This window comes from Phyllobates terribilis, unplaced genomic scaffold (genome assembly GCF_046119375.1).
Source record: "Phyllobates terribilis strain yellow unplaced genomic scaffold, ASM4611937v1 Scaffold_1__5_contigs__length_1240528914, whole genome shotgun sequence".
NCBI classification, from domain to species: Eukaryota; Metazoa; Chordata; class Amphibia; order Anura; family Dendrobatidae; genus Phyllobates; species Phyllobates terribilis.
Window position 1 is genome coordinate 1,014,330,652 of NW_027362761.1, and position 11,322 is coordinate 1,014,341,973.

At 39.5% G+C, this 11,322-nt stretch overlaps 1 protein-coding gene across 4 annotated transcripts in view; it reads left to right on the forward strand.

The window, feature by feature from the left end:
- The window catches only part of LOC141157210 (probable ATP-dependent RNA helicase DDX60), a 1,123,923-nt gene extending 1,120,861 nt beyond the window's left edge, over window positions 1–3,062 (forward strand). For all 4 annotated transcript variants that reach the window (XM_073644228.1, XM_073644203.1, XM_073644220.1 and 1 more), the window contains 2 exons: window positions 269–331; window positions 2,860–3,062. In XM_073644228.1, coding sequence (XP_073500329.1) covers window positions 269–331; window positions 2,860–2,953 — 157 coding nt within the window. In that variant the 3' untranslated portion in view covers window positions 2,954–3,062. The remainder of the gene's footprint in view (window positions 1–268; window positions 332–2,859) is intronic.
- The last annotated feature ends 8,260 nt before the right edge of the window (window positions 3,063–11,322 follow it).

The following is an 11,322-nucleotide window of genomic DNA, read 5'->3' on the forward strand; positions in this document are numbered from 1 at the left end:
AAGTCTTTTCAATGCAGTTGAAACAAAAAGGTATAATGATATACTGTATACTGGCCAAAGAAAAGGCAAAAGGAAAGCTCTTTAAAACAGACATAAAAATATGATAGAATAGGTGGTGTCCACATTTGTTTTTTTTTTGCCACCCATTCAGTAAACGTGAATGTTAGTAACAGTGGAAAATGAAATAAAAAATATTTGGATATTTGTCACATGTTTTATGAATACTTTAGCAGCAGTCTTAGTTTTATTTTTTTTTTCTTTGTTAAAGATTTAATTCAGGGGATGCTTATTATGTACTGAGAGACTTCTCCCTTTCCATTGCATCTATAAGGTAAGATATTATTCCTGTTTCAGTTCTACTATTCAGACAATCCTCTCCTTTTACTATATGCATGAACGTACTACAGGGTATCATACACACTTCAGTATTTGAACAGTGAGGGGCATTATTAGGGTGCTGAAAAATCACAGACACAAGCTCCAAGGTATTCCCTCCTCTCCCTCTGCAACGAAAATAAGAGACTTATAAACATGCAGTACAGACCAAAAGTTTGGACACGCCTTCTCATTTAAAGATTTTTCTGTATTTTCATGACTATGAAAATTGTACATTTACACTGAAGGCATCAAAACTATGAATTAACACATGTGGAATTATATACTTAAAAAAAAAGTGTGAAACAACTGAAAATATGTCTTATATTCTAGGTTCTTCAAAGTAGTCACCTTTTGCTTTGATGACTGCTTTGCACACTCTTGGCATTCTCTTGATGAGCTTCAAGAGGTAGTCACCGGAAATGGTCTTCCAACAATCTTGAAGGAGTTCCCAGAGATGCTTAGCACTTGTTGGCCCTTTTGCCTTCACTCTGCAGTCCAGCTCACACCAAACCAACTCGATTGGGTTCAGGTCTGGTGACTGTGGAGGCCAGGTCATCTGGCGTAGCACCCCATCACTCTACTTCTTGGTCAAATAGCCCTTACACAGCCTGGAGGTGTGTTTGGGGTCATTGTCCTGTTGAAAAATAAATGATGGTCCAACTAAACACAAACCGGATGGAATAGTATGCCGCTGCAAGATGCTGTGGTAGCCATGCTGGTTCAGTATGCCTTCAATTTTGAATAAATCCCCAACAGTGTCACCAGCAAAGCACCCCCACACCATAACACCTCTTCCTCCATGCTTCACAGAGGGAACCAGGCATGTAGAGTCCATCTGTTCACCTTTTCTGCGTCGCACAAAGACACGGTGGTTGGAACCAAAGATCTCAAATTTGGACTCATCAGACCAAAGCACAAATTTCCACTGGTCTAATGTCAATTCCTTGTGTTCTTTAGCCCAAACAAGTCTCTTCTGCTTGATGCCTGTCCTTAGCAGTGATTTCCTAGCAGCTATTTTACCATGAAGGCCTGCTGCACAAAGTCTCCTCTTAACAGTTGTTGAAGAGATGTGTCTGCTGCTAGAATTCTGTGTGGCATTGACCTGGTCTCTAATCTGAGCTCCTGTTAACCTGCGATTTCTGAGGCTGGTGACTCGGATAAACTTAGCCTCAGAAGCAGAGGTGACTCTTGGTCATCCTTTCCTGGGGCGGTTCTCATGTGAGCCAGTTTCTTTGTAGCACTTGATGGTTTTTGCTACTGCACTTGGGGACACTTTCAAAGTTTTCCCAATTTTTCGCACTGACTGACCTTCATTTGTTAAAGTAATGATGGCCACTCGTTTTTCTTTATTTAGCTGCTTTTTTCTTGCCATAATACAAATTCTAACAGTCTGTTCAGTAGGAATATCAGCTGTGTATCCACCAGACTTCTGCACAACACAACTGATGTTCCCAACCCCATTTATAAGGCAAGAAATACCACTTATTAAACCTGACAGGGCACACCTGTGAAGTGAAAACAATTTCTACCTCTTGAAGCTCATTAAGAGAATGCCAAGAGTATGCAAAGCAGTCATCAAAGCAAAAGGTGGCTACTTTGAAGAACCTAGAATATAAGACATATTTTCAGTTGTTTCACACTTTTTTGTTAAGTATATAATTCCACATGTGTTAATTCATAGTTTTGATGCCTTCAGTGTGAATGTACAATTTTCATAGTCATGAAAATACAGAAAAATCTTTAAATGAGAAGGTGTGTCCAAACTTTTGGTCTGCACTGTATATAAATATCAAATAATACTGCTATAGCAGGAACAAATATAAACATGAAACGGTAATTAAATGTTACCTCCATGAACAAAACGCACTAAGACCAACATTATCTTTAATACCACTACACAAATAATATGAACACATATTATCACAACATAATAACTGCATAATACCTATCATACTGTTACTAAATAAGAACCACTGTACAAAGAACAATATTACCATTTAAAACATGCCGTAAAACCTAGCCAAAGGGTACGTAAGCCCAAGCAGCATCTCCGCTGCAGGCCGTCACCTACAAATATTATTGTAAAAAAGTGAGCCTCACATTTTACCCTTTGTAAATGGTGATCTAGTCATTGACATGCTTCAGATTTCAAGTCCTTAGCATTGGTCAATTTACGCTGCAGATTTTTTTGACAGTGTTTGCATATAGCTTTTTAAAACCTTATGCACAATACTTTAAATTACAGTGGATTTTCCACAAGTGAATACACAGACGAAAATTTGCAACATTTTTGCTACATGGAGACATACCCTAAATTTAACAATCATATATTCACTCATTTTATTAAGGGGTGGTGTTGCGTATAAAAAAAGTTGCTGAATTTTCCTGTATCTTTCTATAGAAGAAGCTGTGGATGGCAGTTTTTTGCCTACTAGGTAAAAGTGAACATATGAATGACCTGTCCTTTTTTTATTCTTACAGTGTATCTTTGACAGAATTGTGTGAATCAGACCCAGTTGCATTGGCCTTTGAACAGCTGAAATTGATGTATCAAGAGAAATTACGCCCAGTGTAGAAAGTCCAAGTATTGTATCACAACCTTTGAACCAAAAATCATTTTAAAGTTTACATAATTTTACTATATACAGTTATATGAAAAAGTTTGGGCACCCCTATTAATCTTAAGCTTAATGTTTTTTAAAAATTGGTGTTTTTGCAACAGTTATTTCAGTTTGATATATGTAATAACTGTTGGACACAGTAATGTTTCTGCCTTGAAATGAGGTTTATTGTACTAACAGAAAATGTGCAATCTGCATTCAAACAAAATTTGACAGGTGCATAAGTATGGGCACCTCACCAGAAAAGTGACATTAATATTTAGTAGATCCTCCTTTTGCAAAAATAACAGCCTCTAGTCGCTTCCTGTAGCTTTTAATGAGTTCCTGGATCCTGGATGAAGGTATTTTTGACCATTCCTCTTTACAAAACAATTCCAGTTCAGTTAAGTTTGATGGTCGCCGAGCATGGACAGCCCTCTTCAAATGATCCCACAGATGTTCAATGATATTCAGGTCTGGGGACTGGGATGGCCATTCCAGAACATTGTAATTGTTCCTCTGCATGAATGCCTGAGTAGATTTGGAGCGGTGTTTTGGATCATTGTCTTTCTGAAAGATCCATCCCCTGCGTAACTTCAACTTTGTCACTGATTCTTGAACATTATTGTCAAGAATCTCCTGATACTGAGTGGAATCCATGCGTCCCTCAACTTTAACAAGATTCCCGGTGCCGGCATTGGCCACACAGCCCCAAAGCATGATGGAACCTCCACCAAATTTTACTGTGGGTAGCAAGTGTTTTTCTTGGAATGCTGTGTTTTTTTGCCGCCATGCATAATGCCTTTTTGTATGACGAAACAACTCAATCTTGGTTTCATCAGTCCACAGGACCTTCTTCCAAAAAGAAATTGGCTTCTCCAAATGTGCTTTTGCATACCTCAGCCGACTCTGTTTGTGGCGTGCTTGCAGAAACGGCTTCTTTCGCATCACTCTCCCATACAGCTTCTCCTTGTGCAAAGTGCGTTGTATAGTTGACCGATGCACAGAGACACCATCTGCAGCAAGTTGATGCTGAAGCTCTCTGGAGGTGGTCTGAGGATTGTCCTTGACTGATTTCACCATTCTTCTTCTCTGCCTTTCTGATGTTTTTCTTGGCCTGCCACTTCTGGCCTTAACAAGAACTGTCCCTGTGTTCTTCCATTTCCTTACTATGTTCCTCACAGTGGAAACTGACAGGTTAAATCTCTGAGACCGCTTTTTGTATCCTTCCCCTTAACAACTATGTTGAATAATCTTTGTTTTCAGATCATTTGACAGTTGTTTTGAGGAGCCCATGATGCCACTCTTCAGAGGAGATTCAAACAGGAGAACAACTTGCAAGTGGCCACTTTAAGTAGCTTTTCTCATGATTGCATACACCTGGCTATGAAGTTCAAAGCTCAATGAGGTTACAAAACCAAAAAAAGTGCTTTAGTACGTCAGTAAAAAGTAGGTAGGAGTATTTAAAACAAGAAAATTATAAGGGTGCCCATACTTATGCACCTGTCAAATTTTGTTTGAATGCAGATTGCACATTTTCTGTTAGTACAATAAACCTCATTTCAAGGCAGAAACATTACTGTGTCCAACAGTTATTACATATATGAAACTGAAATAGCTGTTGCAAAAACACCAATTTTTAAAAAACATTAAGCTTAAGATTAATAGGGGTGCCCAAACTTTTTCATATAACTGTATTATTGTTTAAATTCTGAAAATCTAATAACTTCCACAATTAAAATGTTATCAAAACAATTGTATTTTTGAAGTGAAAATTTTCCATATTGGCAGTTGTCTTTATTCGGAGGCTCTGTACGTATTAGCATCATTTCTGTCTTGGAATCCAGGATGGTTTAATGAATCAGTTTTGTGATAGATCGCAATAAAAATTGATTGACTTCATTGGGGTTCAGATGTTTTTGACAGTGATATAAACTGCTGAAGTTTGTGCTATTCCTGCCAACTAGAAATATTGAAAAGTCTGTCTCTTAAATGTAGAACAGAGCGTTGAGTCCATCAGGATTCACATTTCTTTGGGGGATGATATTTCAAGATCATGTTCAAAACTGTTCCCTCCAATAATAACAGAAGCTATGATGCCAGTCTGATCGGTGCCTTAAAATATTTTAAATAAAAAAAAGCAATGTATTGAAAATCAGAACATCATTGGGAGCACATAGTTATACTTATATAAGTTTACTAAATAAAAGAAAAAAAGATTAAAGACCAATAGACAATACACTTTTTTTATGCTGATTCAATTTGTGATTGATTTTTAATGTCAATGTGGATTTTTAAATTTGTATTAAAAAAATTACTTTACATATTGATCACAGTATTTTGTATTTTTTTTTCAGTTGTTTTCCAAATCTATGCAATAGCGATTATTCTTTCATAGTGCAATTTTATTTTTGTGAGATTTGATAACAGGGGGTTCTAATAGAAGAAAAACCAGATGTTTGTATTTCATTTGAGATAAAAAATAACTGTTTTACTTACTTCAGTAGAGGGCATAATAGAAACTATACACAATACTAAATATTAAAGAGAACAAGTCATCAGATTCATGCTGCCCAAAGAACAGAAAGACTAACAACAGCAAACAGCATGAATCAGACACTGGCTACACAATTGCACTCAGGAAATAGATCTCTTAGAAAAAAGAGCATCCAAGAAATCTATACACCAATAAACTGAATATGAGCAAAAAAATAGCCAGAGCAGCTCTTCTTACCCGATACACGTTTAGTGGTCAGCTTTCTAAGCGGTTGTGAGACTAGGTGGGATCCAATCCCTTCCCAACACAGGGAATTTTTGTTTTTAAGATTTTGTTTTTTCCTCCCTTTTTCCAAAAGCCACAACTTTTTTATATTTCTGTCAACATAGCTGTATTAGGCCTTGTTTTTTGCGGGACGAGTTGTAGTTTTAATTGATACTATTTATCTTAACATACAATGTACTGGAAAATGAGAGGAAAATTTAATTTAATGATGAATTTAAAGCAATATAATATAAAACAATTCGCAGGTTGTTATCTGGCGTTTACCTGTCCGCTGTGCCCCTGAATCAACCCAAAGCACGGTGTCCGGAAGTGAGGAAGCGCACATTTGCCTCTAACCAGGGCTAACAGTTTGAAAAATTTCTCCTTCTTCAACTGGGTTTACTGAGAGATAAATATTCCTCTCAGAATCATTTGAGAGCTCCCCATTGAAACAGGATGTGTGCGGAACAGTGTGCTGATGAAACAACTGTACGTACAGTACAGACCAAAAGTTTGGACACACATCAGAAAAAGATTTTTCTGTATTTTCATGACTATAAAAATTGTACATTCACACTGAAGGCATCAAAACTATGAATTAACACATGTGGAATTATATACTTAACAAAAAAGTGTGAAACAACTGAAAATATGTCTTATATTCTAGGTTCTTCAAAGTAGCCACCTTTTGCTTTGATGACTGTTTTGCACACTCTTGGCATTCTCTTGATGAGCTTCAAGAGGTAGTCACTGGAAATGGTTTTCACTTCACAGGTGTGCCCTGTCAGGTTTAATAAGTGGGATTTCTTGCCTTATAAATGGGGTTGGGACCATCAGTTGTGTTGTGCAGAAGTCAGGTGGATACACAGCTGATAGTCCTTCTGAATAGACTGTTAGAATTTGTATTATGGCAAGAAAAAAGCAGCTAAGTAAAGAAAAACGAGTGAACATCATTACTTTAAGAAACGAAGGTCAGTCAGTCCGAAAAATTAGGCAAACTTTGAATGTGTCCCCAAGTGCAGTTGCAAAAACCATCAAGTGCTACAAAGAAACTGGCTCATATGAGGACCGTCCCAGGAAAGGAAGACCAAGAGTCACCTCTGATTCTGAGGATAAGTTTATCCGAGTCACTAGCCTCAGAAATCGCAGGTTAACAGCAGCTCAGATTAGAGACCAGGTCAATGTCACACAGAGTTCTAGCAGCAGACACATCTCTACAACTGTTAAGAAGAGACTTTGTGCATCACGCCTTCATGGTAAAATAGCTGCTAGGAAACCACTGCTAAGGACAGGCAACAAGCAGAAGAGACTTGCTTGGGCTAAAGAACACAAGGAATGGACATTAGACCAGTGGAAATCTTTACTTTGGTCTGATGAGTCCAAATTTGAGATCTTTGTTTCCAACCACCGTGTCTTTGTGCGACGCAGAAAAGGTGAACGGATGGACTCTACATGCCTGGTTCCCACCGTGAAGCATGGAGGACGAGGTGTGATGGTGTGGGGGTGCTTTGCTTTTGACACTGTTGGGGATTTATTCAAAATTGAAGGCATACTGAACCAGCATGGCTACCACAGCATCTTGCAGCGGCATGCTATTCCATCCGGTTTGCGTTTAGTTGGACCATCATTTATTTTTCAACAGGACAATGACCCCAAACACACCTCCAGGCTGTGTAAGGGCTATTTGACCCAGAAGGAGAGTGATGGGGTGCTACGTTAGATGACCTGGCCTCCACAGTCACCAGACCTGAACCCAATCGAGATAGTTTGGGGTGAGCTGGACCGCAGAGTGAAGGCAAAAGGGCCAACAAGTGCTAAGCATCTCTGGGAACTCCTTCAAGATTGTTGGAAGACGATTTCCGATGACTACCTCTTGAAGCTCATCAAGAGAATGCCAAGAGTGTGCAAAGCAATCATCAAAGCAAAAGGTGGCTACTTTGAAGAACCTAGAATATAAGACATATTTCCAGTTTTTTCACACTTTTTTGTTTAAGTATATAATTCCACATGTGTTAATTCATAGTTTTGATGCCTTCAGTGTTAATGTACAATTTTCAAAGTCCTGAAAATACAGAAAAATCTTTAAATGAGAAGGTGTGTCCAAACTTTTGGTCTGTACTGTACATGTAGTTACATAAGGTAGACAAAGGAAATAGCCAGCTCACCGAGGTATAGGTGCACGGATCCTGTACAGCATTAGGGGCATGCAGGAAAAGAAAGGAAATCTACAGCACACTGACGTGGAAAATCAGGTGTATAAAAACACGGTGTGTGTTCTTAGTCGTAGCTGAAAAAAACTTCTCTGGACAACATACATATAGTGGTTACAATCCAACTAAAAGCGACCATGAAGCATTGAGCATGTCAGGAGAATCAAAAGCAGATGGAAGTTTAACTCCTTCAATACATAGAATTAGAAAAAGACATGCAAGTGTATAACATATACATAACATACATGGTTTACGAAATGTTGTAGTAGTGACATTTTCAAGTTCAGGTTCAGATTTAAAAAGTCAGTGTTGCAGGTATGACATGAATAAGTAAAAGATACATTTAAGCAGTTGGACTTGAAATGTCTGAGTCTGGTATGGCCACCACATCTTTGGGTTAATAGAAATTGTTACATTAATTCTAACACTACTTTTATTATTTATTTAGCATCCTGTAAGATTTGTAAACTCCAATACATGGGATGCACCACTGAACCTCTTAAAATTTGCACCTGAAAATACAATAAACACTTAACTCTTTCAATATATAGAATTAGAAAAAGACATGTGTTGCGCCTCTGAGGGTTCGGTCACCGCAGAGGTACTGCATCTCACCCAGAGGTGTGGTATCTCACTCTCAGGTAAGGAAGGAGTACTGCTCAGGACCCTAACACCTGCATTCAACACATTACACTTCAGTGAGGGCAGGGCGAGTTTGCTCCTAAGGGAGAGCACAGTCCCTGGTCCCTAGCTGAAGGGTGGAACTATGTAGAGGGTGTGGGTGGAGGAAGTAGCTTAGGGGAGCACTTGTTAAGGAAGGTATAAATAGAGAAGCCATTTTGTTTAGTCAGATCAGTCAGAGGAGGAGAGTGTGTGGAGCAGGAGCTCAGCAGGAGCTCTGCTCAGGAGAAGGGCCTGAGGAGAGGCCCAGGACTGAAGGAGAAGGAGAGGAGCAGGAAGGGCTCCAGGCACGAGGAAGGGACCCCAGGGGTACGGGCAGTGCTGGAGGCCACCCATACGCCCGAATCTAACAGGAGGTGGAGGGGTCAGGCCACACAAAGGGGACACATCCCTCAACTAGCTGAGGACTTTATGTCTCAACTAGAAACCGGAGGCTGCAGTATTTCAAGTCCTGCAGCTAACAGTCCATATCAGTCTCACCAAGAAGGTAGCCATAGAGGACCCAGGGGACGGAGCAGACATCGCCCGACAAGGCCCGCGGGTACCGGATTGGGACACTAGATATGAGGTGCAGGGAGACGGCCAGAGAGAGAGAACACACAGAAGGGGGTTCCGCTAAGTACTCCGGAGATATCTGAGGGTTGACTGAACCCCTCCCTGAGTAAGCGCAGCATGACGAGGGAAGTTACACTGGTACCTGTAACTTGGACTGCAACAACCGTGAGTAAAGATCCTGAAGACTGCACCTCACTGTCTCTGTGATTATTATCTGCGCCATCACCCCTGCACTACAATGCCCAGCATCACCTATAATATCTACCACATCTCTACACTGCCCTGGAGCTAAGCTCTGCCTGTGGAGAGCTGAACCAACTTTGCTGCACTAAACATCAGCTCCAGAGGTTCTGCACAGCAGCAGCGGCTCCATATAGCAGGTGGCGTCACAAACTACATATATAAAAACTATAAATCCCCTGTAAATATTTCCCTTTGGATTGACTGCCCTGGGTCACGGACCGGGTCACCGCCACTGTGACATCTCCCATAGCAACGACCGGCCCGGCACCAAGTACCCCATGGCCCAGGGGCCACGTCACATGCAAGTGTCAGCAAGAAGCCAGTTCACTTTAAATAGGTTCATGTACATACAAAAACAGCAAAAATTCATAAGTGTAATTAAACAAAAAATAAATAATAAATGTAATTTAATAATGCATAACTAAATCTTGTTTTCTATTGAGTCCTGTCAGGACTCTAGTGTTCATTGTGAAGATCCAATATGCTTCATGACTAGAGATGAGTGAACATTTTCGTAAAACATTCGTTTTTTTCAAATTTGGCACCAACATTACACATTCGGATTCGTGATCGGATACCCGAGCGTTTTTACTGAAAATCATCAGTAAAAGTGCAGTAAGTGATCGCTTTTCCATTACTATATTTTTTAGGACTTTAGCTAGGATAGTGGTGCTATATGATGAGTGGGGAGGATGTCATTGGCTGCTGAAGTCAGATATCTCTCTCCGTATAGAGAGCTGACATGTTGTTTTAGCGCCAATTTATCAGTGTAACAGCGCAGAGAGGCTGCTCCTGACGTTGTTCCTGAATACTGAGATATTTTAGATAGTTAACTAAGCGGTTGCTTCTAAGTTAGATAGTTGAGATAAATAGGATCCTGTGTGGCTGTTAAATCGACCTTCCAGCAGATCAATCGTTTTTGCTATTAATGTGGTCCAGACAGAGACAGCAGGCCACATTTCAGCATGGAACTTTGTTGTGCGTTGCTGATATTGTTCTCCATGCAGGAGATACATACAGCAGCCACATCTCAGCTTGTAATTTTTGGGCACATATATTCTGCTGTACACAGGCCTTATCCACAGTAAAAAAAATCTAATTTCTTCTATTACTAATGTGATACATACAGCAGACCACATTTCAGCTTGTAATTTTTTATGGTAAAATTCAACTGTATCCAGAGCTCATTCACAGTAAGAAAATCTAATTTCTTCTGTTACTACCGTGATACATATAGCAGGCCACATCTCAGCTTGTAATGTTTGGGCGCATATATTCTGCTGTATCCAGGCTTCATCTACAGTAAAAAATCTAATTTCTTCTGTTACTAACCTGATACATACAGTAGACTACATCTCAGCTTGTAATTTTTTGGCACATATATTCTGCTGTATCCAGGCCTCATCCACAGTAAAAAATATAATTTCTTCTATTGCTAATGTGATACATACAGCAGGCCACATCTCAGCTTGTATTTGTTTTGCGGTGAGATTCAGCTGTATACAGGGTTTGTCCACAGTAAAAAAAATAGAATTTCTTCTGTTACTAATGTGATACATACTGCAGGCCATGTCTCAGCTTGTAATTTTTTTTGCCGTGAAATTCAGCTGTATCCAGAGCTCGTCCACAGAAAAAAATAATAATTTCTTCTGTTACTACCTTGATACATACAGCAGGCTACATCTCATCTTGTAATTTTTTGCCGTATATATTCTGCCTTATACAGGGCTCATCCACAGTAAAAAAAATCCAATTTCTTCTGTTACTAATGTGATACATACAGCAGGCCACATCTTAACTTGTAATTTTTTTGTGGTGAGATTTAGCTGTATACAGGGCTCATCCACAGTAAAAAAACAAATCAAATTTCTTCTGTTACTACCGTGATACATGC